The following is a 27270-nucleotide window of genomic DNA, read 5'->3' as shown; positions in this document are numbered from 1 at the left end:
CACAAGCCAAGGCTAGGAACCACGGCTCATCTACTCCCCCAGGTGATCTCACTCCACCTGTGGTTACCGGCATCATGTATCTCTAGCCAGGCTCTCCTGTTTTCAAACCCCTCACCCCAACCATCTCTCCTGGACAGCTTCATCTGGAGGTCCCCTAGGCACCTAAGATCAACGCAGTTTGGGGGCTTTAAAGATCTCCCCCAAATTAGGTCAAGAAGTCAGCAGTGCAATGTTAGTAATTAATAATAATAATTAATAATCACCATTATTACAGAAGAGCAGCAATTTGGAGACTAGATATGAGAAGAATGGGCTTCCCAAGCTTCCTGCCTCCAACTGCGGGCTCCCCAAGGGAATCAGACTTGTAGAGAGGACCAAGGCCATTGCCTTTCAGTGGGCGAGGATGGAGGAGAAGAGAAAAAAACCAGACCCTCCACACTAACTTCACCCCCAAGAACTTCACCCCAAGAAATCTGGACAAAGGTCTGTTTACCCACTAACCAGGTAACTCGCTCTATCTCAGGACAGGAGTAAGGTTTAGGCAAAAGGCCAGCAGCACGTAGGAAATGATCCTTCTTCATAGAAGCAGAGGAGTGGGGAAGAGGTATCCCCCTCTGGCAGTGTTCGAGCCAGAAATCTTACAGTCATTCTGTTGTGTCCTGCTTCTGCATCGAGTAGGGAGCAAGTCCTGGGCTCTCCTCTGCGCCCACCCCTGCTGTGTAACTGAGGCTGTACAATCTCCTACTTGGGTTACAGCAGGGTTCCAACTGCTCTCCCATCTCCAACCCAGCCTGAGTGCTGCGATCAAGTGATCTTTCTAAAATGAAAAACCGATCATGTTACACACATGCTTAAAATTCAGTGACTCTCTAGTCCCAGTAGGTGTTTAAAAATTTTTTTTTTCTGACTAAAAGAAGCCAAAGAGTGAGCTATGAATGGAAAGGTCGTTGATTGTGAATGCAGAGCCGGGATGTGTCGTGGGAGGTTGGGGAGGAGAAACGGGATGGGTTTTGTAAAACCCAAAGTCCTTGAAGTGTCTCGCCTCCGTATGAAGAAAGCAAAGTGTGAGTAGCGCTGACTGATGCTGGCGGGATCTGGGATCCTGGATTAGGAAAGCATTGGACGAGACGGGGTGATTTCTGCTGCCTACGTGGAGTGTCTGTCTTGGAATTATGGCGTCCAGATGCCCCATTTGGGATTATAGCGCCCAGTGGTTGTTTTATCAGAAGTTGTTTTATCAGCACCACTGGCAACAGGCTACGGGGTCAGGTGTACCTTTGTAATTACGTAAAGGCCAGTTTCCTTTGCAGGACGCTCAAGGTCTATGTGTGTTGCCTTTTATCCACCTTATCAGCCTCATCTCCCATGATGCTTCCCGACCACCTGCCTCCTCTATTCTTAGAAGCTAAAGTCTGTGGAAACTTCCTGGCTGCTTAACAGCTCCAAGCCTTGGCTCATGCTATTCTGTCTACTGGAATGCCTGTCCTTTCCCATCTGTGCCTGCCTGGCGAACTCCCAACTATCTTACCTTAAGTATAAAGTAGGGTGCATCCTAGGACTCTTCTGTGACTCTTGGAGCTAACTGGCCACCTCATCTGCTGAGCCCTCACTGCACCCTGTGTAAAGTTCTCTTATAGAAACTACAATTTATTATGCTTTTATGTGTACATCTATTCGTTTGAAAGCAACCTTGGGGAAAAGACTTTGTCTAATTCTGTTCTATCCTCAGTGCCTAAGTTCTGATAGGTACTTAATAAACTTGTTTGACTAAGTACACTCTAAGCCCTACGCAAAGCTAATTTAACAGTGATTAGCACCGCTAAGAATGTGCTAGTGATTATCAAAAGCTATTAGTACCATTAAGAATATGCTGGTGATTATCCAAAGTCATGCAGGGACTTTTTGGCAATGCTGTCATCTGTTCAGTGTTGCTTCGGAGAGCCAACTGCTAAAAAGAGTAGAGTAGAATAGAATAGAATAGAGTAAAATAGAATAAAATAAAGTAAAATATAAAATAAAATAAAATATAAAATAAATAAAATATAAAATAAAATAAAATAAAATAAATAATAAAATACGAACACAGGAACTCTTTAGCTCAGTGAGGAAGCTTCCGATGTGTGAAGTTCTTTAGTCAGGTAAGCACAGTCACCTAGAAATACAGGCACCACGACGGGAAGCAAAGCAGCATGGGATGGCAGCAGAAATCCCAGACCCCACCCTCCGGGAACAGGATAACCACAGACACCTGACTGCGCATTTATTGTAATGCATCTGCAGACCCACATGCTTGCAAAGTGAACTAAGGACCTCTTTGGAATTAATCTGGCATTTTAACAGTCTGAACTCTTCAGAGTAGCGATGGCTAGAACGCTCAAGGTTAACCCTAGGACCCTACAAAACACCAATGATTCCCTTAAAATAATCACATGTGATTAGATTGTGGCTGGTAGCTTCAGCCCTGAATATGCTATCGTGTTCTCATTCACTCATTCGCTCAAGTATTCAATCAATGGCCCTTTGACGCTTGTTCACACACGCGGATCACAGAAGGCAGAAATGAGTGGGTGAGATGGGAGCGCTGAGCAAAAAGCTAGAAATGGAAAATGTTTAAAGAAGCTTGTGTCAGTCCTTCAAATGCATCATCATCTAGTCTGAAATAGTACAAATTCTCAGAACCTCAGTAACACATTCAACTGTAAATACAGAGAACATACCCAAAAGTCGAATGCAGTTTTTGTTTTTCCAGGTCAACCTTAGCCTGTGTAACCAGAAGATGCTTGCGTGACACGTTGACACCAGCAGGGAACTGCCAAGTCTCTCCGGAAGCAGGGACAATGTCCATGTCACGCCACTGCTGGTGAGCCCGGTCTCTGGCACTGGGTATGCAGGCAGTGACTTAACTGGTGCCTTTCTGGTATCTCTCACTCCACTTCCATAATCTGATAGTTTATCATCTGATATTCTCAAAACTCTTCCAAAATTCCATAGCAGTAGAATGGGTAGTGAATGAAAAAGAGAGGACTCTTCGGTTTATGTCTGCAGGCAACTTTAATCTTTTCTCCAGCAGGGTTTGCTTGTGCAGATATAAAGTATGCACGTCTTGGCCGATGGCCCAGAGAAACAGAATTTGTCAATAATCTGTACAGTGAATATCTTCAAATCAATTGCTTTCTCTGACCCCTGTCCATGCAACAGGTGAGAATTTGATTGTGTGCTATCAGCATTCTATCCAGGTAAAAAGTAGCTGAGTGTAGCAGAAGGCAAGTTCCAACATTTCTTTGGAAAATAATCAAGTTCCTTTTGAATAGACCTACCTATCTGAAATCCCTCAATAATTAACATTGAATTACCAAACCACTCACCAAAACAATCCAATATTTACCAACAAATCCAGGGTCTGACACTTTTCTTCCTCCCTACTTAACTCCAGGATCTTTTTTCACTTGCTGATTTATTCAAAAGGCCCATTTGATCTTCATTTTTAGAGCCTACGATTTTAATGTCCAGTTATCTATTCATTTTAAAACATTCTCTTGAGCATAAAATGATCACAACAGATAGTTTTCATTACAGTGGCAATCCACATTTCATTCAATCTATCATTATAATTGTCTTGGTTTTCACAGAACCTTGACGTGTTTTTAAGAGGGTATCAAAATCATACAAGAGCGCAAATGTTCCCTAAAAAAAAAAAAAAAAAAAAAAAAAAAAAAAAAGAAAAACACCAAACAACTTTTTAGATTGAAATAATCACATGAAAAAAAGAAGCCAAATACAATTTGGGAGTTCAGTTTATTTTTCAAGTTTTACAGTATAAAAAAATGCAACATGTAAAATGTTTTAACAGTTAATTGGGATTGGGGGTGGGACCCAAAAGGGGACCAAATGACTTGGCTGCCAGGTACGCCGTGTCAGCTGTAAACACTAACATTGGTACTGATAGATGTCACAATGAGAAGACATCTCCTAGGATACACCTTGTGCATGTGTGTAAGTGTCCTCGTGCGGATGACTGCTGGTTGATCCATTCATTTAGATGTTCGAAAGGCCTCATCAGAGCCTATTCAGAAGGTCTCATACATACGTGGTGACGGGAGCAGAGACTGCTTAGCAAAACTGCCCCCTCCCGGTTACCAAAAGCACAGTATCAACTACCAAGAAAGAACGCAAAGTCCCCCCGGCCCCGTTTTTGCACAAACCATTCTGGCTCCCTCAGACAGAGACAGATGGCTTTGTCATGGAATCTTCCGGGTTGTAGATCCACAAGTGAAAATTTCTTTCAATACAAAAGCGATTTGTTGGCAAATGAACTTCTCTGAAGACCTGATTCGGCCCTGCTGGCCTTCTCTCTAGAGTCTTTGTTGAGTAAGTGGTCATTCACCAGGTGAGTGAGGTTCACCACCCCCATGAGTCAGGACCCAGCCACTCTCATTCTGGCCAGTGTCCTGTACTCTACACAACAGTTGTACTCACAAATGACTGCTTGGACATCAAGTTTGGGTAATGTCCTAATTTAGGGACCTCAGGGGAGTTTGCTATTTAACTAAACCCTACAGCAAATCCATTATAAAAATAAGGAATTACCACCAGAGTTTGAATTTTACGATCGTTTTTCTTGAAGAATGATGAACCACATGAAGCGAATATTCCATTGTTTCTATAACGGAGGGGCACCTCTTCCTACCTGGCCCCTGCAATGGTGACAGTGTGCAACGATCTGAATTCCCTATGACGTGAGTCAAACTAGACTTGTCACCCACAGATCCCATGCCTGGGTCCCATCACTAATTCCCTGAGCGACAGTCTCTGGTCCTCAGAGATGAAGCTTTCCTAGGCTTTGGGCTTTTGGGGGGCTTAACGACTCCTAAATGACCAGCTCCTTCAGAATGAAAGCTCATGTTACATGGGTAAACTCCGGTAAATATAAGCAAACACAAAACCAGACAACTGTACATTCAAATATCTGTATGCAAAACTTATTTCAGTGCCAGAAGAAGTGCCAAAGACACTCTGAAGACCAAAGCCTTGGCATTTATCACATTTGTCCCACTGCGCCCCACCCCTCCCAGGCTCAAGGTAAGAGTGTTTTTATTCCCCTAAGTCAAACCACTGGTGTTTTCAAGCTGCGAGACATCGTAATTGTAGATCCTTAGTGCCATATGGGAAGTAACCTTTCACTTAATGCTTCGGCTGTTAGAGATCTGTTGTTGTATTGGGGAAACTCTAAAACAACCCATTAAAAGAGATTTATTTTACAGGTGAAACAAAGCAAACTGGATTATCTAAATAAAAATGGGACAAGGCCTGGCAAGGGAGACTCACAGAGTCCCCAAATTCTATTTTATTTAGCAGTTTTACAGTTGCTTTTCTACCCTTTGGAAATCTGTGCCAATCCCTAAGGAGCAGCCATGCTGAGAAATGAGAGCCCCATCTTCGTTTTCCTGTCCTTTATGGAAAGCAAACAGCAGGAGAGAAAAAGGTAGTCTGTACTCCAAGGAACAAAACTTAAAGGCATCAGAAGAGAGGAAAACTGCGTTTCCAGAGTTCTGTTTCATCAGTTCTGTTAAAACTGTTGAGGGCAACTGTGGGGAAAAAGAGTGGGGTGCAAAGTGCTTGCTGAGAGCACCGATGTCACGGGGAGGCCAGGGACCCCCAGTTCCAGAGCTCCTGAGGCTGGGCCTGTGGGTGGTCTTTCTCCCACCCTAACCAGGTGAAGCAGAGCACCAGCGAGAAGCTTCCTCAGCTCAGGAAGAAGCCTGGTCCGCCCGCTGCCCACCTGCCCAAGCCAGCAGGATGGAGGCAGAGGGCCAGAGGGGCAAAAGCAAAGGGTGGCTGCCAGAACAACAGCACCTTGGTCGTGCTGGTTTTCCTGGGGGTGGGGCATTCTCAAATTCTTTCAATTAGAAATCGCAAAAAACATGCCAGCACCATAGAGAGGTTCCCCCTGGGGCCACAGCTCTGGTGCAAAGTGAAAGAATCGAAGGGATTCCACCACCTCCAAGGAACCCTCACCCCCAGGTTCAGATTCAAGGTCAAGTGTCCTCAGGTCCCTCCTCCACATTCCCAGATGCCAGATCATTTAGATCACACCTCGAGGTACAGAGGGCGAGGGGCTGGAATCAAACATTAGATTTGAAATCCCATTCACTAGCCATGAGACCTGAGACTGGTCCCTCCCTCCCTGATTGTCCTCCTTCTCACCTGTTAAACTGAGATAACCCTGCCTCCAAGGAGTTCCCGTTCTAGAACAGCACCTGACGTGATACCTGAGACACAGTGTCAGCACCCTTCTCTTCCTTGTCTGACCAAAATATGTTTTGTCAAAAACATGACCTGAAATCTAATTTTCTAGGCATCAACTTGGTTAAAGTGCAATACACCAACTTCAATGTAGTGTCTAAATTACCTTGATTCACTACTGCCCTGAATACCATTTAAGAACTGTGCTATGGGCTTAAGAACGACTCACATTTTATTAACGATGGAATGTGATCACAAGGTTTCATAGTAAATTCACAGTAGTGATTTATTATTTTTTTTTTTGTAACAAGATCCATAAAGCATAAACACTACCCAGAAATACTTACATCACTTTACAATCGCAGGATCACTGCTGGACTATTTAAATATTATGTTAACATTTCTGTGCTACTTTTAGTAATCAGTCTTATCTTTTTTTATGAAGCTCAGTTTTTAAGTTATACTCAGAAACATAGAATAAGGCTTCCAAGGTAGTGAACTTGGAGAAGTGATTATCAGAAAGCTTGACCTTTCTTTCTCTGCTTCTTACTGTTTTCAGGTCATAGGGTCCTGAGGCAGGAGAGAGTTTAATGGATTGTCTGCAGGACATCAAAATTTCCAGAAGACACTTCTATGCTAAAGCCATTTACTCCTGGGGAGAAGCCAGTATAACTGATGGAAAGGAATATAGGAGCCAAGGGAGAAATAACGGACTTTAGAGAAGCCTTCCGAAGGATTGGGTGCTGTTAGGAACTCTCTCCGCCATAGGGTATGGGGGAAACACAGACACCCTCAAGACACTCATCCATACAAACACACGCATCAATTACCTGCTGACAGAACTAACCCATCTATAGACAACACAGATGTTCAGATGGCTAACATATAAACCAGACGCCGCCTGTCTTGTAAATTACCCTCAAGAGAAATGCACACAGATATGGAAACACATACCCACAAACAAGTGTGCGTCCCCATTTAGGGAACGTTACATCACAGAGCCCAGCCAGAGGGCGTGTGAACCAAGGGCCCGATTCTCTTGGTTTTGTGGAGTGACTAACACTCACTTCCCCAGGCGCCGGGGGTGGGGGTGAGGAGAGTCAGGGTAATTAATTCCCGCCATCTCGACAGAGGACTTGCCACAGAGATACAGCGGTATCTAAACACATGCACGCAAAATGAAGGGGAGCCATGAGTAGGGTGAGAGGGGAGGGGGACACCTCATCTCATCACCCCCCCACACACTGAAAAGGCGAACTCTAGCAATGAGCCACAATGCTGCATGTGCGCGCGTGTGCGCACGCGCACACACACACACACACACACGCACGCACACACACACCCCTTCCCCCCGCCCTCCCCAGGGCCACCTACCTCCACCCGCCTCTGCACAGAGTTTCTCCTGGCCGTAGATGTGAAAGGGAAGGACAGAGAGGGAAGATGATGAGAGCCGGGCAAAAACCTGGCCAGGCATTTTCTCAAGGGCTTCGTGAACTTCAGCAAAAGTATTCTGGCTTCTGACTTAACCGATAACGCAGAGGATGAATAAACCACAAAGCTTAGAGTTCCTTCCCCCTCTAGGAATGCAGACTTTTTAACTGTAACACGCAGTTCGTGGACGATTGAAAATTATAATCACCATCAGAAGTAGGCACCGAAGAACAAAAATTACCCACTGGTTAAAACAGCAGCAGGGAACAGAGTGATCTCAGGCACGCACTCCTCATCGGGGTCCTCTACTCCTCACATTGAACATTCATGTTTTAATACCTTAGGCTGAAAGTTATAGAAAATCTATAAACATTTAAGGCAAATGAAATCCTGACTCGTCTAATGTGAAGTCTCCTATATTTTACTAGCCCTCAGGCAGTTTACCCTCTTTTAAAAAGAATAGCCTATTGGTTCCATGGACTGAAATGAAAACGCATCGTTTTCGATTGTGTGACGCAGCTTTCTGAAACCTTCAATCTCTTTAATGTCATTTACAATGTTCCCACTGCACCAGCAGCTCGAGTTATTAAGGTTTTGAAAGTGCAAAGGCTTTATCCAAAGATCCTACATTTTATTTTGTTCTTCTTTCAAAGGGGACTCAATACGAAGCCAGTGTCAAAAATCGATATCCAATTTAAAACCGAAACAATAATTTCAGAAAGGCTGACATTCTCCTATGCAAAGACTGGGGGGAGGGAGGATGGGGGGAGGGGAGAGAGAAAACAAATTCCTTAATTTAAACCCTTTTTCACCCTGCTGGGAATACATACACCAAGGCAGTGATGCCAACGTAACTCCTGGGCTGGGGACTTAAGATCGGGTCGGAGGCACAGTATTTTAGAACGTTGATGAACAGTGTCATTACGAACTACGTGTCCTGTATATGAACTCCATGGACTTACGGCGTCTCCAGCCACTGTGTCCCTCCCTGATGCAGAAACCTCTGACACCCTTAGCCTGGGACATTAGAACTGCTGCACAGCCAAAGTCTAATCCACTTACACCTTTCCTTGCCCCATCTCCCAAAATAGATTTCCTGAGAAAGATATCATAAGGAATGTCCAGTTTGAAAGGACCTAAAGGCAACAGCTAGGAAAAAAGCACCATGGTTACATGGTATGTGTTTTTCATAAACAGAACCATGTAGTGACACAGCACATCCTGGCTCGAGGCCACACTGACTGGTGTCTCCTTTCTGCTTTTCCAACGCTTGTCTTTTTGAGCGGAAGGCTGTTGATTCGAGAATGCTGTTTACTTTTTCAGGTACAGGTGCGTTACCAATATCCAAAGCCAATTGTGATTTTGAAAAATGATACACAAATACTGCACCACTTTTGGAACGCACAGCCCAGTAAAGGTACGAGCCAACACACACACAGAGAACATTCCGACAGCGTTCTCCTTTTCTAAAGCGAGGTGACTGAATACCCCCAACTTCCTGGGAAAAGCAAGGCCAAATACTTTGTAAAGGTTTGCCATGATACAGGAAGGCAGACGGAGGCACAGACAGGGTCTCCCTTACAGCAGGCCTCCGCTGGGTCAGCTTGCCACAACCCCCACCCCCAAGCCGCGGCTGCTCCCTCTGGCCAGGGGTGAGCCCACTGAAACCAGCGGCATTTCAGAAACCGATCACAGATGAACGGCTCGGGATCCTAAGACTGGCTCCCTCCCTTTCCTTCTCCCAAGCTCGGCCGCTTACCCAATCCCTCTCCCCACTTTCCCAATAACTACAAGAAATTCCAGCACCAGGGCCAAAGCAGCTCCTTCCCTGGTGCTAAGTGGCAGAGGTGACGAGTTGCACAGTGATGGTGGTCAGAAAGCAGGGAGCGGACAGCAGCAGCTGTCACTGCGCCGGGCACTGTTTGGTCTCCCGTGGCAGGGCAGCCGGCTCTGAAGCTTTGGTGAGGACTCATCTCCGCGGGAAATGAGAGGCTCCGAGCTGCACCTGCCAGTCCCTGAGTCCCGGTGTCAGTCTTCCGCCTGGTCCCTATGAGCAGCCGGGAGGAGGACCGGGAGGGCGGGGGGCTCCCACTGCAGCCTGGGAGGGACAGCCTAGCAGGCTTGCTCGCCCTGTGTTCTAGCTGGTAGGCATTCTACGCTTCCCTGTGCAAACAATCCCCGGGGCCCACTGGAGGCGGCGCACAAAGCCTGCGAGCCCGCGTGAAGAGCCAGGTCCTGGCAGCCTTCCCTGGCCGGTGTGTGGTGCATGCAGGGGAGGGCAGGTGGAGGGAGATGGGTGGGCAATCGTGGGGTCAGGAAAGGTCTACCTGCTCAACTCGAGGGAAGCAGGGTCAGAAACAGGACAGGCAGGCTTTCTCCTTGGGGGAGAAAACAACATGAAATCACATAGAGCTGTAAACGGATAGTGCACATTTTCTGTCGTGACCTCTCTCTGCAGCACTTAAGGCAACAAAGAACAAAGATGAAGGCAGGCGTTTCCTGAACGGCCCGTGGCTCCCGTGGGTGATGTGGTGCTGGACGTTTACTTACACAAACACATGTGTGGACATGTCGTGTCTGGTTTCCCCGAACAGAATAAAGATGTGTCCCCCGGGAGCTCTACCAGGGGGTGGACCAGAAGTGACAGGAGGGCGTGGTCCTGGACGAGAGGCGGGGACTAGATGCTGTAAGGCGAGGCTCCTGAGAGCCACCAGCTCCGCTTTGGTTTACAGCTGTCACAGAAGCGCCAGGGAACAGCTTCTAGAGAAGTCCCATCCACAAAAGTCAGATGTCGTCAGTCACTGTTTTCCAGGGTGGACATCCCCTGCTTCCTTCCAAATAAAGTGCGGATGGTGAAAGGACACTGGTCTATCATCTGCCAGTTTCAGTCAGTGATGAAGAAGAATAAAAAAGGATGCCCCTCTGGTATACATATATATATATATATATATATATATATATCTCATATATTCTTTTTTTTTTTTGTAATAAAGCCACAAATATAAAACTTTTAAACTGAGGTCTCAGACTGTAAGCGAAGGACAAATTTGTGAGATTTGGGGTCTATGAACTCTTCCGAGAGTACGATGAATGGAATTTTCTTCACATTGACCACGAGGCTGAAGTCCAAGCATTTGAGGACGAAAACGATTCCATCCCGTAGTCCGTTAGTGACAGCCTCATCACTGACCAGTCTCCACTGCGTCGAGAGCCAGCGCTCCTTGTCATACTGCAGGGTGGGGCCTGCGCTGAGGTAACGTTCCAGAAAGGCCTGGAAAAGAGGGGAAAGGCCATCAGGGAAGAATCACCCCACGTCCACGGCAGTGCCACCAGGGACCTATTCATCCTGTGCCAATGAAAATGTTTCCCAGCAAACCAAGATGGAACTCAATTTATCACACCGTATTCCCATCAGACCCTCACAACGGAGACCTTGTTGGGTAGGGAAACCTCCTTGGACGTCCTCATTCCCCTCTGCCAACTTCCAACCAGAGGTGGGGCAGGGTGGGGGTGGTGGTGGCTGGCATCCAAATCTGCCCGGAAGCCATCGCTGAGGCACCAGCCCAGCCTAGGCTCGGCCCCACCACACATGCCACCACTTGTCCCTGTGCTGGGCCTGCCTCCTCTTGCACGGACAGCTCCTCAGGGCAAGGGCTGGCCCCGAGGGACACCAGGGAAATGTAAGCCTAACACATAAAAGGATATACTTGTATGCTTGAAAATGCATGTTGTACCACTCACAGGTTGTGTGACTGCGGACAAGTCATTTAACCTCCCTGTAAGTGGAGAGAGTAACAGCTCCTAACTCACAGGGCCGCTGTGGGGATGAAAAGATTACCTCCAACCATCGCATGGCACAAGGGAAACCCAACCAGTGTGAGCGATGGTGATCTCCCGTGGGACCAATGTGCACAGGGCAAGTCCGAGGGATGCCAGAGCCCATGTCCCTGTCCTTCCGCTCCAACAGTGCTTAGCTCCTTAGCTCCTGGGAGTTCTTGGACAGCACCCCCTGCCCCCGTTCTGCCCCAAATGGTGTCCACATGCACTGTTCCTCCTGGGCGTTTACATCTCCTCAGACCACCACCTGAACCTCTGGACACATGAACACACCCTCCTCCAAGCGCTTATAATCACTGGCCTGACTCCCGTGTGACATTCGGCTCAGCGGTGTATTAAATCAATAAATACACCGCTTAAGCTGCAAGAAAAGAATGAGCCAGCAATTCAGACAGGATATATCGGGATATAGCACTCTGGTCCTAGACACAGGATGGTTTCTATGTGCATCCCCTTCCTTCTATACCTCACTCTGCTGCCAAGTATATTATTTCTGATCTGTACGCTTATATTCTAAGGCGGGAAGTACAGCCATGCCTCAACATCCTTCTAATATAAAAATAGCTCTTACGGGGGCACCTGGGTGGCCTTGTCGGTTAAGCGTCCGACTCTTGATTTTGGCTCAGGTCATGATCTTACGGTTTCTGAGATTGAGCCCCTGCTTAAGATTCTCTCTCTCCTTCTGAGCATCTGGATGGTTCTGTCGGTTAAGCATCCGACTTCGGTTCAGGTCACGATCTCATGGTTTGTGAGTTCGAGTCCTGCGTCGGGCTCTGTGCTGACAGCTCAGATTCTATGCCTGCTTCAGATTCTCTGTCTCCCTCTCTCTCTGCCCCTTCCCCACTCATGCTGTCTCTCTCTCAAAAATAAACATTTAAAAAAATTTTTTTTTAAGATTCTCTTTCTCTCTCTGCCCCTCCCCTGCTCATCCTCTCTCTCTTTCTCTCTCACAAAAAAGAAACAGCTCTTATGAGTCATGAGAAAAAGAAATAACTCAGCAATCAGAGAAATGAAATTAATAATTTATAGAATAAATATTAATAGAAAATTAACATAGTAAAAAAGATGTTCTACCACATTAATAATTCAAGAAATAGGAATTAAAATGAAAAATATTTTTTTTCCTCTTATGATTAAAGACATCATTGGACATCATAAGGACAGTGATTAAAAAGAATGGTAACACCCAACACATCAATTGTGTGGGAGAAATAAACAATCCTATCTCAGAGGCAAAAGTGTAAAATAGTAACATGCATAGGAAGGACAATTTGGCAAGATCTGTACCTTTGATCTAGCTGTTCCTCTACCAGAAATTTATCTTTCGGAAATAGTTACACAGATGCACAAAGACATGTAAAAAAGATATTTGCTGCAACCCTGTTTAGGCCAGGGGTTGGCAACATTTTCTCTAACGTAAATATTTTCAGCTTCACAAGCCACACTCTGGCACAACTGGTCAACTCAGTCTGTGTAGAGAGAAAGCAGCCATAGACGATATGGAAATAAAAGGGTGTGGCTGTGTTCCAATAAAACTCGATTAACAAAAACAGCTGAGCCCTGGTTTAAACTAGTGAAAGATCTTAATCCAGATGTGCATCGTAAGCCCTGGTTAAACAAATCGTGCTATTCAGTGGAATAAGATGCAACTACTAAAGAGAACGAGTTAGATCTGTAGGACAGAGATCTGGAAGGTACTGACATGGGAAAACAGCCAAGGGATCGTTTTAAATGAAAAAAGCAAGTTTCCAAACTGCGTGTGTGTGTGCATGTGTGTGCATAAGCTCCCATTTGTGGTTTGCTTTTTTTCCCACTTCTACTTTAGACAGACAGACAGACACACACACACACACACACACACACACACACACACACACACACCCCTCTGGAAGCATACATACTGACTCCTTATCACTATGAACAGTTTAGGGTAGTAGAATGGAGAGTTCCCTTTGCACATTATATTTTTCTTTAATGCCTGGATTTTTACACAAAGAAAGAGTGTGAAATGAGTTTTAATTCAGAAAAAGTATACATTTTTGTTTTAAATGTTTATTTTTGAAAGAAAAAAAAAGAAAGAGAGAGAGAGATAGGGAGCATGAGCGGGGGGGGGGGGAGGGGCAGAGAGAGAGAGAGAGAGAGAGAGAGAAAGAGAGAGAGAGACACAGAATCCAAAGCAGGCTCCAGGCTCTGAGCTGTCAGCACAGAGCCCGACGCAGGGCTCGAACCCACAAACTGTGAGATCATGACCTGAGCCAAAGCCAGACGCTTAACCCACTAAGCCACCCAGGCACCCCAAAAGTATACATTTTTTAAACAAAAACGAAAGCAACCAGGACAGTAAGACATCTCAAATAAAAGGAAAACGGCTTCCGTCCCACATGGTATCAGCTATCACTTTGCATGTGTAGATGTATCATACTCGTACTTTCTTGCATTCCGTTTTTTGTAACTTAATATTCTAACAAAGATTCTTCTATTTTTAACAGGTGACATACAGTGATTTATAAGCCACTGTTCTATTTTTAAGTGATGGCCGGCGTGGAGTTATTCCAGATTATTTTGCAAAAATCACCTTCATGTATATTTGTGTATGTATCTGACTGCGCTGAATACTTTTTCTAGGAGAGGAATTAGTGAGTCAAAGAAATTGGAAATGAAACCTTACAGACCCCCACTGAATATTTCTGTATTGCTTTCCTGACAGTTGCTACTGATGAGTGACAACACAGCCACACGTTGTACATGTACAGGGCGATGCGTGTACACGGGCCCTTAGAACAAAAGCCACCAATCGTTTCACGAGCACTGTACGCCAAGCTCATTTACTCCCTACCTTGTGATTTACACGTCGTGTTGCCACATTTAACATGACTTTCACACAACAGGCCTATCGGGTAGATGCTGCCACTGTCCCCATTTTATAAAAGAGGAAACAAATGTAGAGTGACTTCTACAAAGTCACCAACCAATCAACTGGTGGAGCTGGGATCTGAGCTCCCCTCTGTCTGGTGACAGGTCATTTACTCTATTCTGCTTCCTTGGCCACAGCCCTCTCTGAGATGCACAGCCGTTTCCTGCAATATCCCTGAAAGTATGCTCATGTCATAATTCAAAACACCATTCAAGTAAAACAAACTCCACGACATCCAAAACGCCTAACAGAGTGCTGGCATTCTTTCCTCCACTAATAACAGTCATTTATTCAGTCTTTACCATACGACGGGCACTGTTCTAAGCACTTCATATGAACGAGCTCTTTGAGTTCCCAAAGCAGCCCGATGAGGTAGGTACTAACCATTAGCCCCAATGGATAGAGCAGGAAAGTGAGGCGCAGAGCCACTGAAGTGTTTGCCCAAGGTGACCAGCTTGTTGGTGGAGGAGGAAGGTTAGAAGGAGTCTGCTCGGTTCCAGAACCCGCCGAGTTCCTTTAACTACTGCCTATACTGTCTCTAAGTCAAAGTCCTTCCTCTGTGTGAACCTAGAGGCTATCAAAGGGCCATTTAACAAAAACCAATCGCACCCAGATAATACAAAGTTAAGCGGGAGTCATGAATTCTCACGAGTCGGTGCTTTAGAGAAGACTTTGACCATATCACTCCCGGGCACACCCGACGGCAGGACCTCCCAGGCTCAGGGACAGGTGGCACCTTGGGGGTCATGCTGTTGGTGATGCAGAAGGCCAGGTGCTGCAGGATGCTCTCCATGCTGTGGTAATGCTGCTGTCGAGTGGTGCGCAGGTATTTCTGCAGAGCCCGGGCCATGGAGGGGAAGATGGCCTGGGCGGCCTCCCGGGGGTCCATCACCTCCCCTGGGGCTTTCTGCTGCTCTTCGGCCTGGAGACGCTGGATGTGGATGAAGGCCTCCTCCACGGCCACCACCAGCCTGGCGGGCAACAGAACAGTCATCAGGATGGGGCCCGCTGCAGGCTTGAGAGCAGAGCGGTGCTAAAGGGTCTGGAAGGGCCCCCGCCCGCCTCTGCGTCCCGGCCTGCCAGCTCAGCCAGGGCTCACCTCCTTAGCTGTCAGTCCAGATGGCTGAAAGGGGACAGAGGGAGAAAGGAAGGCAGGGGAGCCAGAGGGGTGAAGAGGAAGGAGCCCTAGGACGGGGGGATGACCGCTCAAGTCGATTCTGCCACGAATGAGCTCAGGGGCCTCGCTTCAACCCTTCCATCTCCACAACGAAGGGTTACAGGAAAAGAGCTGTAAGATTACTCAAACTCTGGCCACACACAGGGCTCTGCACACGCTGAGGGGTGGCCGGCGGTTCAGTAGCAGCCTTGCAAAGAACCAGAGCTGTATCCCCCTTGATCCAGCCACCCACACCAGCAGCCTTGGGGGGAAAAGGAAGGAAGGGGCCCAGCATCCACGATGGAAACCAACTTTGTCCGCTTCCGTTCACGTGATCAGAACTTGGAAACCAACAAGGGCCTGGGGGTGTAGGAGGGGGGCCCCTCAAAGCGTGGGCCACGCAGCCCAACGGCTTCAGCATCAGCTGGGAATTTGTAAGATGTGCAGATTCTTGGGCCCAGCTCCAGCCCCATTGAATAGTAAGTCAGTTACTTTTGCAGGTGGGGCCCGGACCCTCAGATCCGTGCTTTAATAAGCCCTCCCGAGGGCGCCGAAGTCTGAGAAACCCTGGGACGGGAGACAGTCCTAAGGCTTGAGCATGTCACATTTACACATTGAGATTTCATTCCAGCAGTAAAAAAATAAATAAAAAGTCTACTATGACAGGGGGTTATGTCGGGGTGGGGTGGGGGGACGACAGACCTTGCTCTCCGCTTCTTCACCCGCCGCTCGTGCTCAGCCTCTTCATAATACAACTCGTTGTGGCTGGAATCTCGGCGCCGAGCGGCAGCAGCAATCATGGCCCGGGACTGACCAGTGGCATTGTTACTGGGGCCTTTGGGGAAGGACAGTGGAGGCGGAAGAACGGTTTTAATGCCATGGGGCCGCAAAGTATAGCAGAAAGCTAGTACCGCGGTCTGTCAGTACCGTCTACCCGCCTACCCGCACCTACACAAATCTCAGAAGGAGCTTCCCAGGAGGGTGGACAGGACCTCCTGTACTCACATTCAGTGCGCTCCCTGGGGGAAGGAAATCTCCCCCAAGCCCTCTGGGATCAGTGGAAATGGAGAAAGAACTCAGGAGGAGGTGATTAAAACGTTGGCCAAAAACAACACACGGAGTACACTGAAGAGGTTACTCACCATCGGCTACATAAAGTTTCAGTTTGGCCACAAAGGGTATGTGGAACATCACGTTTCGGCAACAAGACAACGAGAGAGAATGAGACGCAATGGGGAGAACGAGGACAGAGAAAAAAGAAAGCCAAGGGACATGGAGACACGGATTATGCACAGGACAGCAAGCCATGTTGGAATATCACAGTGGTCACAGTGTTTATTGAAAAAAAAAAAAAAAAGGACTTGAGGTCTGGCAATATGGCCTGTCTGTTAATACAGACTTGGAACTCGCGGCCCTGTTTCCAGCTGCCCACAGACCACCTTCGCTTTTCAGAAGGACAAGGCAGATCACATGCTTTCTTCTGTATCAACTACTTAGTTAATAACTTGGTTTCACTCGTGGGAATTTATGCTAAGTTTTCAGAGCAGGTGAAATTTACCAACCCTCTGGGAATCCCACCAGAGTGCATATCTCATGAAACCACCTCCCCCTGCCAAAAATGGGGAGGATATCGCCAGTAAAAATGGACACCATCCATAAATCACTCGACTTGTTAACAATATGATCCTCTTATAGGGTCTGTAAAGCTCTTGCCCTGACCCAAGGCACTGAGCAAGAAATGACACTGTGTCCTGTTTCTTGCACTTAACCATCTGATAGCTCTGAAATGCAGCTCTGACGTCCCCCGGCTGGCCTCTGGCCTCCGGCCACCCACTCAGCCCCAGCTCCTAGCCAGGATTGAGAAATCCCTGTAAGTATCTCACCAGATGCCTGAACTACTGAAAGTTACTGACTCCACGGACCTAGGGAGCTGAGTCTGTGGGTAGCTTATCCAAAATTTCAAAAGCGGCTTTCTGAGCAGGATGCAGGAAACGTACATCACTATTGTTTTCAATCAGAAAATCCCAAAATGAATGAACCTCCCACATGTGTGGGCTGTAAATCAACATTCCTTTGGAAGTATGTCTGCCTGCAGAAAAGAGAGAGAGAGAGAGAGAGAGAGAACGAAAGAACAAAAGGAAGAAAAGGGAGGGAGGGGGAAGAAAAGAAAAGGAAAAAGAGAAGCAAAGCAAAGCAAAAAAATGGTTCTGAACTGAGAATGTACCATAGAGACGGACACTGAGGGGAGGGAGAACCAAACAGACGGACCATAAGGTTGAAACTAAAGAGTTGCCCAAACTGTGCTCCCTAGATCCACCAATGAGAGACACCATTTCAAGGCACGTACCATCTACATTGTAGACTTTCAGCCCGGCCATGTGCTTGGCTGCTCGGAATTTGGAGGCTGTTAGGAGATTGGGGTTATAGATGGTGAAATCTTTATAGTAATTTTCCAGAACCACCAATGCTGCTCGCTGGATACTGAGAAAAGAGGGCAAAATTAATGCAATGCTTTTTCATTGAATTAGCAGGTCCTAAATGAAAAAAAAAAAAAAATCCTCTTCTGGAGTCAGGACACCAAGGGTAACCTGGCAGACTGGCAGCGGCTCCTGGGTTTCACCACCCCATTTGTCTCCGGGACGAGAATTTAAAGGTGAGACTGAGTTCCGTCATCAAGCGGCTCCTGTGCCTTCTCCCCGGCTATGTCATTAGCCACATCCCACCGAGACAACAGCTGAGAAAGGAATCAGTTACAACTTAGATTTGCTTAGGCTGCACGGAACTTTCCCATTTTTCTCAGTTTACAAACGAGGGAAGTGAGGAGCCCACAAGGGTCAAGAGCCTTACAGATGGTGGCGGGGCTAACGGGTGAAGGGACCAAGTGTAGGTTCAGCTTTCTCAGGTCTCCGTGCAGGGGCTCCCTCTAAGCCCCATCGCCCCTGTTGTAAGGAAGGCTGGGCTTTTGGTTTTCTAGAAATCAGAACCAACTACAACCACACAGGGCAGAGGGCGCGTGATAGAAGCCGGCTCCAGTGGGGCGCCTGGGTGGCCAGGCTGGCAGCGCGGGGCCTGCTTGGGATTCTCTTTCTCTCCCTCTCTCTGCCCCTCCCCTATTTGTGCTGTTTCTCTCATAAAATAAATAAATATAAACACATAAATACATAAATGCATGCTGCCTGCAGATATTAGTTAATCCCCATCCCTCCTCTGGGTTCCATCCTATCTGCCCCAGGCCAGCTGGAGCTCCATGTTTCAGAGGGAGCAAGACCCCTTGAACCCTTAGCTGAGACCTTGACCTTTCCTGGTCTACGAGGCCTTCTGCCCTTGGCCCTCTGCTGTCTCTGGCCCTCAGGAGAGGCATACGCAGCGGGCTCTCCCTGCCCAAGGTCAGGCCCCTAGGAGAGCAGCAGGGAAGAGCTAAGGCCAACAGGTACAGGGGCAGAGGAAGGAGGGTGTCCACACTCCCTACTGGCGGCAGAAGAACCTGCTCTTGGTCAGGACACTCACCACCTCAAAGAAAAACTTGGGTTCATACAGCACTGATTTTCGCATACCGTCGTGTCTGACTCCCACAACCATTCAAGGTAAGAAAACTGTCATTCAAAAATCTCTGACCAGGGACACCTGGGTGGCTTGGTCAGTTGAGCATGGGACTCCTGGTTTCAGCTCAAGTCATGACCTTGCAGTTTGTGAGTTCTAACCCTGTCGGGCTGTGTGCTGACAGTGTAGAACTTACTTGGGATTCTCTCTCTCTCCCTCTCTCTCTCTGCTCCACGGCTGCTCGTGTGCTCTCTCTCTCAAAATAAATAAATAAACTTAAAAAAAAAAAAAAATCTCTGATCGGCACACAGGAGAGCTGGAACTCCAATCTGGATTTACAAACCTCCAGCCTATGCTCTTTCCTTGTGACACGAGGCCCCTGTGGGACAGTGTACGTGCTGACACCAACTCTACAAATTTATTTTTATCTTGCCCTGCTTATTTTCCTTCCTAGCCCCTGCTAAGTGGGTGAGATTACCAGGGTCACTTACAATAGCCCAGGTGCCAGGACAGGGTTGCCCTCCATTCCTGGATGGCCACTGTAACTCTCTGAGTGGCTCAGGGATGTGCACTTCACAGAAAGACAACACAGCCCCCTAACCTATCAGCTGGACACTCTGTCAAACCCCGGCTCGGCTCCCCTTGTTTGGCACAGAGTCTAAAAACGATCCAGAAGTCAATCAGCTAACCTCCCTGATAGCAGGGCCATGGCAAAGCTATCCCACTTATATCCCAACAGTGCTTCAGTCAATCAATGGTCTACCCTCGGCTGCTGCTTAGTATCAGCCTCGACAGGCACACTCATGGGAAGCTGGGAGAATCTGGCGAGACCAGCCCTGTATAATGGAAGTAAGAGTCCTACGAGCAAATGCGCGTTTTGAAAGCCCTAGTCATTCAGTCACACGGCTGCTCAATATCCCTTCCACATTTGAGTGCCTCCGTCTACCCAGCCCCGGGGAATGCAAAGGCAGGACGCAAGGGGCTGCTCGTTAGCCAGCCCTACAGAGAACCCAAGCCCTGTGACACCTGACGGGAATACGTGTGGGTTGAGGGAGCACAGGGAAGAGTGCAGGGAAGGTCCAGACTCCCTGAGCAAGCCAAGGGGTCCCTGAGCCGAGGTTTTGTGTCACAGGTCTTAAGTCTGCTCAGTGGCTCTCCAGCTCAGAACTACCCGGCTCTTCCTTGACGGCTGTCTCTAGTATTTTCCAAAGCGGGACAAGAACTTCTTCACCCCCACCCCTCCATCCAGAGACTCTCTGCGGCCTGATCACACGTGCATGCGCGTGCACACACACACACACACACACACACACCCGCCCTCATAAGCACCCATCCCACCCCCTTCCCCGTGCACTGTCTCTCCAGAGGCTCCGGGCTCAGTGAGACCAGAAGTCCCCGCACACACAATGTCTCAGTTCATGCACACAGACACGCTGACGTGCAGATATTTCCTCCCACACTACCATATGCACGTGAAAGGTGAAAACATCCCTAGGCTCCTGGATTCCAGCTGAAAGTTATTTCCCTGATCAAAACTTAAAACTTAAAGGGCAACTCACAGGCTATTCTCAGGCCCGTCGTCAAAGCAAACCCTCTTGTGGTTGCTGGGTTTGGCTTTTCTGTCCAGCCAGGCCGCAGAGAGGAGCCCAGGGGATCCCGCTAACTCAGTCAAGGCCTGCTAGGCAGGAGAGGGAAAGCTGGATGGGAGCCCGGTGGCCCCATTTCCCAGCCTCTCTACCCTGAAACCACAGACAATGTGCTGTGCTGCCTGGAGAAGGGATGTCCTGCCCAGGTGCAGCTCCAGCACGGCTTCGCTTGCCGGGGTGCCCACCCCACGCCCTGCCTCCTTCTGGCACAGGGCTGCGGGCAGACACTCTCCAAACCGGGCAAGTCCACAAGCCTCCCTCGAAGCCCACTTACGCCAAAGCCCAGGCGGCCCTGGGGAGCGCGCAGGGATGGGGCAGGGAACCCGGGAAAGGAGCTGCTGACGTTACCTGTGTGGCTCTCCGAGTCCTCGAGAACCTTTGCTCAGGAAAACAGTTCGGAATGAGGAGGAAAAGTCAGGCAGTGCTCGCCTTCCCCAGGACTGTCACCTCCACAGAGGTACCAGAGTTTCCCAGGAGCAGCCACGGACCGGGCCAGCCCCACTCCAGGCTGACAAGCTGACACAGGAGCTGAGGGACTCCCCTGGGAAGGTTAGAAATGCCTCTAAGAGGGGTGCATGGCCTCGTCCATAGAAAACCGTCTGTGCACCACTCAACAGATCTAGCAATGCTGGGTACAGAAAGCTCCACATAACTAAAAATAACACATAACTGAAGTCCCAACTTCAAAAAACTGCTTGTGGGGCGCCTGGGTGGCTCAGTCAGTTAAGTGTCTGACTTCGGCTCAGGTCATGATCTTGAGGTTCGTGAGTTCGAGTCCCGCGTCGGGCTCTGTGCTGACAGCTCAGAGCCTGGAGCCTGCTTCGGATTCTGTGTCTCCCTCTCTCTCCGCCCCTCCCCAGCTCAGGCTCACTCACTGTCTATCTCTCTCTCAAAAATAAACATTAAAAAAAATCTTTTTTAAATGTTTGCGAAATCTGGATTAAAATGTGGGGCACCTGGGTGGCTCAGTCAATCGGTTAAGCGTCCAACTCTTGATTTCGGCTCAGGTCGTGACCTCACTTGGGCTCTGTGTGCTGAGTGCAGAGCCTACTTGGGGTTCTCCCTCTCTCCTTCTCTCTCTGCCCCTCCCCTGCTCATGTGCTCTCTCTCAAAACAAACAAACTTTAAAAAAAAATTCAATATGCCTTTTTTCACCTTTTTAAAGACAGTAACCTACACGTGACTTAAGCCTTGTTGGTGACTCAGGATGAATGTTTCATGTGTTAATTATGAGCTGTGCCATGTACAGAGCCCCGTGAAAATGTCAGACCCCACAGGAGACAGAGGCCACCTGTCCCCACGCCCCATGCTGGGTACTCAAGGCTGTTTCTTCACATCTCTTCTGTACTCCAGCCTTCACTGTGGCTATCAGATTCCTTCCTAGGTGCTGTCTCCCTACCCGCCTCTGGCAATCATCTTTCTGTTCTCATACATCCTCAGCCTGGGTATAAATAGGGAAAAGGGCTTTGGCGGACCCAGGTGAGGAACTCTGCTCCAGCTAAGTGACATCCGCTATGGCACGTGAGTCTGAGGTCTATTTCAATCCAAAGTCTAAGGTCTTTTTCATGTCTATTCTGGATCCTGATTCATGCCGTGGACTGAGTTTGTCCGACAACTGACTGTAAGTTAAAAGTGACATGCTACTAATATGGCATTTGGCTTCCAGTAAAAGAGCAATTCAGCAGCCACCGAGGGGACATCCTGCAGGGCACCAGTGCTGGCCTCAGCCATGGCCCACAATGCCAGGATGCAGGAACACCCTTGTCCTTGGCCATTGTCAAGGTTCAGTATCTTTCCGAGCCTCTGTCCTTCACCATCTTCCAAACTTGGGGTCTTCCAAGGCCAAAGCAGGCCCAATTTCTTTTAGGAAGCCTTTTCTAACTCTCTGGTCACCACTGATCTGTCCCTAAAACGCACAGCATCAACAGCCACCACACAGGACCTGTGAGGTTTTCAAGCGTGCTACTCTCCCTCTTCAGCAAGGCCATCAAAGTCCCCAGTGTGCAAGGGACACCTCCTATGACTTCCCCCAAGTACATACTACTCACTGGCTCAACTTGCTCTTGCAGGAAACCCCAGAATCCCAATAGGCATACGATCAGTCCAGAGCATGCATTTCATAAAACCATGGGGTTTCCAAGGCAAAAAGGGCCTCAGAGATGGAGAAAAGCGAATCTTTCAACTAGTCCCAGCCTCCAGACCGGACCGTCTCTGGGGACAGAGTGGGGGCAAGAACAATCAAGTTGGTGAGAAACCTGCCATCTCTCTTATCGCCGTCATATTCCGAGAACTAGTAATCTGACTAAACAACCCTCACGCAGAAACCCCGTATTATAGGCAGGTGGAGCCTGACGTACAGATTATAGACATGGCCTCACCCAAAACCCACGGCAAGGACCACCCCCCTGCAAGATAGAGAAGGCTGAGCTCAATCAATATCGTGTTCCAACACACACCCCTGCATCATGATCCAGGGAAATAACTGCTCACAGACCACACGGATTTGTGGAAAACAGCACGGTGATAGGCAGAACTGTAACAGAAATTCCCTTGAACCTGCACGTAAAGACACGGACAGGAATGCCAGGTATGTGACAGACCACACGGACGATGGAATATTTAGGGTCAGAAGAGCCGACATCATTGCCAGAGCGAAAGCACACCCCTCTACTCTGCTTGGCCCAGGCTGACCCAAACTTGAACTCGTGGGAAAGGCAGGCCCGCAACGGGTCAGCACACACGTCTGAGGCAATTCAACAGCCACCTTTATTTACCTTTTTAAAAATTTTTTATTTTTATTTTGAAAGAGAGAGAGAGAGAGAGAGAGAGAGAAACAGCATTAGCGGGGGAGGGGCAGAGAGAGGGAAAGACAGAATCCCAAGCAGGCTCCGCCCTGTCAGCACAGAGCCCGATGCGAGGCTCGAACTCAGGAACCGTGAGGCCATGACCTGAGCCGAGATCAAGAGTCGCACGCTTGACGGACTGAGCCACCCAGGCGCCCCTCGACAGCCACTTTTAAATGTGAAACTCACTGCTGACAATGTTGCCTTACTGGCCCACTTTCTTTTCAGGACAAAGACGGTGGAATGAGACGTGTCATGGCCTTTGGCGTCTGTTACGACTGCCGTGGGAACAGAGACAAGGGGCTCGCCCTGCCCATGCACTGCGGCAGAGACAAACACCTGGGAGCAGAGTTCGTGCTTTAGTTCCTAAGAACCTGAAAGACATTTTTGAAAGATGAACTCTGAAGGCCCAAACCCAAACCAAATCAATGTCCTACACAGCTACGCTTGCTACTGTTCTCCACATCTCTGCTGTGGGAAACCGTGTGCACAGAGCAGCTGGTACCGGGCTTTGGCCCCAGACAGCACGACTCTCGGCTCTATCGCTTATTCTCTGACCTTGAACTTCCTGGGTTCGAGCCCCACACTGGGCTCTCCGCTATCAGCACAGAGCCCGCTGTGGATCCTCTGTCTGCCTCTCTGCTCCTCCCCTGCTCTCTCTTTCTCTCTCAGAAATAATAAACATTAAAAAAACTGGGAAAAGGAGAAGAAAAGAAAAGAAAAGAGAAGAGAAGAGAAGAGAAGAGAAGAGAAGAGAAGAGGAAAGGAAAGGAAAGGAAAGAAAAGAAAAGAAAAGAAAAGAAAAGAAAAGAAAAGAAAAGAAAAGAAAAGAAAAGAACCAGAGGCGCCTGGGTGGTTCAGTCAGTAAGCGTCCAACTTTGGCTCAGGTCATAACCTCGCGGTCTGTGAGTTCGAGCCCCACATCGGGCTCTGTGCTGACAGCTCAGAGCCTGGAGCCTGCTTCCAATTATGTTTCCCTCTCTCTCTGCCCCTCCCCCATTCTCTCTCTCTCTCTCTCAAAAATAAATAGCATCCAAATTCGGCTCAGGTCATGATCTCGTGGTCTGTGAGTTCGAGCCCCTCATTGGGCTCTGTGCTGCAGCTCAGAGACTGAAGCCTGCTTCGAATTCTGTTTCCCTCTCTCTCTGCCCCTCCCCATGCTCGCTCTTGCGCGCTCTCCCTCTCTCTCTCTCAAAAATAAACATAAAAAAAAATTTTTTTTTAATTCCAGGGACAGAGGGCAAGATCCAAATAGGCCAGGATCTGACTGGAGTCTGGTGACACCTGTACTTACCTCCTGAGCTTAAATATCAATGGAGACAAATACAAATTCTATGGCTTTCCAAGACTTTAAGGTCAGCTGGCATTTAGGTTGGGAGAAAAACCAGAGACCTCTACCTTCTTGCTCTCAAGGAGGAGTTGCTTGCTTGCCTGGTTTAGGTGTATATTTTTTTTAAAGTATATTTATTTAGGGGCACCTGGGTGGCTCAGTCAGTTGAGCATTTGACTCTTGATTTTACCTCAGGTCATGATCCCAGAGTCATAGGATTGAGCCTGGCATCAGGCTCTGCACTGAACACAGAGCCTGCTAAAGGCGCTCTCTCTCTCTCTCTCTCTCTCCCTCCCTCTGCCCCTCTCCCCAGCTTGTGTGCTCTCTCTCTAAAATAAATGAAAATAAAAATCTTTGTACAGTTTATTTTGAGGAAGAGAGAGAGGGCGCGCACACGCACAAGTGGCGGTGGGGCAGAGAGAGAGAATCCCAGTGAGGCTGCGAGCCCAACACAGGGCTCGAACTCACAAACCGTGAGCTCATGACCTGAGTCAAAATTAAGATTTGGACGCTCAACTGACTGAGCCACCTAGGCGCCCCTTCAGGTCCGTTCGAAAGATTAAATGAGATACTACATTCCGAAGTACCTGGCCCGAAGCAAGGCCACAGGGCGCTGCCACAGGAAATAAGCCAGGACACATCCCCTCTGCACAGCTTTCCTTACTGCCTCAGACCCTAGAGTTGCGCTACCGCCTGTTTTTACACAGCGTCTCCTGCCAACCCCAGCCTCCTGCAAACCGGGCCCTGCTCCCGGGAGGCACCCATGATACACGCTGTGGACGAGGAGCAGCCTCAGAGTCAGAAGGCCTAGACCCCAAATCTGCTGCCGCGGCCCTGTAGCTCTGTACAGTCCCTTCCCTTCCGGGGCCTGTTTCTCGGTCCCCGGAGCCGAGACGCCAGAGAGCACCTAGGGCTGCGTGCAGATGTCCCGAAGAGCAAACGAAAGAAGAGCAGGAAAAGCATCTGTGAACTGCACGCGGCCATGGAATGCAAACGGTCCTGCTCCTAAGGGCAATGAGCATCTGGCAGCAAAGGGCTGAGGCTGGCTGCTGGCTCGATTCTTCGTGCATCTCTGGTGAAAGCACGACCTAAGCTTCCCTGCCCCTGAATCACAAAATGTTACTCTTCGCAGAAGGAAGAGAACCTTAATGCTCACCTAGGCAGAGACACAAGAAGCAAAGAAATCCGAGTCCGTCTAGGCCAAACTCCCAATCCACATACCGATTCTCTTTATGGCGCCCCGGACGGCAACCAGCCTCTCTGTGAAAAGAAAGTTCTCTCTCACTTGGCCTTGAAATGACCTTCCTCTAAGTTCTACCCAGGGGTCCTGCCACCGCTTCCTTCTGCACCCAAACCCTCCTTTCTTGTGAAAGCTCATCAAATATTTGAAGGAAACAATTGTGGCCATAAACTTCCCCCCTTTTAACTCTCTTCCTGCGCAAATAAGGGCACCGAGGCCTAGAAACGCGTGTATGCAAATATGCACACATACGCATGCACACACAGAGAGCTCCCTGTTTTGTTCGCTTTTCCTTCGATTTGGTTGTGGCTTCCGTAATTAAATTAAGACATGCTATTAAAATCAGAAATATTCAGGTTTTAGAGCTCAGCCGGTCTGAGATCCTCGCGCTTTACAGGCTTTAATGTCTCTCCGGGCAGCTAGAAAGGCCCTCCCCTGACAGGGCCAGGTGGGGAGGCCTCAGGCAGGTTTTAGCCAGTTCTTTTTAAATTAAAAAAAATTTTTTTGCACGTGTATTTATTTTTGAGAGAGAGAGAGAGAGTGAGCAGGGGAGGGGCAGAGAGAGAGGGAGACACAGAATCTGAAGCAGGCTCCAGGCTCTGAGCTGTCAGCCCAGAGCCTGAGGCAGGGCTCGAACTCACAAACCGTGAGATCATGACCTGAGCTGAAGTTGGATACTTAACTGACTGAGCCACCCAGGTGCCCCTTAAATTTTTTTTTTAATGTGTATTTATTTTTTGAGAAAAAGAGAGAGAGCATGAGCAGGGGAGAGGCAGAGAGAGAGGGAGACACAGAATCTGAAGCAGGCTCCAGGCTCCGAGCCATCAGCACAGAGCCTGACGCGGGGCTTGAATTCACGAACCGTGAGATCGTGGCTTGAGCTGAAGTCAGACATTTAACTGACTGAGCCACCCAGGTGCCCCTAGCCACTTCTTTTTAAATATTCATCTGCTCCCTTTAGCTCTGTCAACAAAAACAGCTTTCTTCATGCGTGAAAAACGTGGAAGCATTTCTTACATGTTAGTGCCCCACGTAAATGACAGCTGCCATTAATCTGGTTACCTCGGTGTGTGCCGACAGGAAGGCACTG

The 27270-nt window shown here is 48.4% G+C and overlaps 1 protein-coding gene across 2 annotated transcripts in view; it reads right to left on the bottom strand.

Moving 5' to 3' along the window:
- Positions 1-10644: 10644 nt before the first annotated feature.
- VANGL1 (VANGL planar cell polarity protein 1) overlaps positions 10645-27270 on the bottom strand; it is a 47723-nt gene continuing 31097 nt past the window's right edge. For both annotated transcript variants that reach the window (XM_042953560.1, XM_042953561.1), the window contains 4 exons: positions 17929-18062; positions 16284-16416; positions 15162-15396; positions 10645-10945 (listed from right to left, as the gene is read on the bottom strand). In XM_042953560.1, coding sequence (XP_042809494.1) covers positions 10685-10945; positions 15162-15396; positions 16284-16416; positions 17929-18062 — 763 coding nt within the window. In that variant the 3' untranslated portion in view covers positions 10645-10684. The remainder of the gene's footprint in view (positions 10946-15161; positions 15397-16283; positions 16417-17928; positions 18063-27270) is intronic.

The sequence above is a fragment of the Panthera leo genome, chromosome C1 (assembly GCF_018350215.1).
Source record: "Panthera leo isolate Ple1 chromosome C1, P.leo_Ple1_pat1.1, whole genome shotgun sequence".
NCBI lineage: Eukaryota > Metazoa > Chordata > Mammalia > Carnivora > Felidae > Panthera > Panthera leo.
The sequence above is the reverse complement of the archived record's forward strand: the minus strand, read 5'-3'. Positions and strand labels throughout refer to the sequence as shown.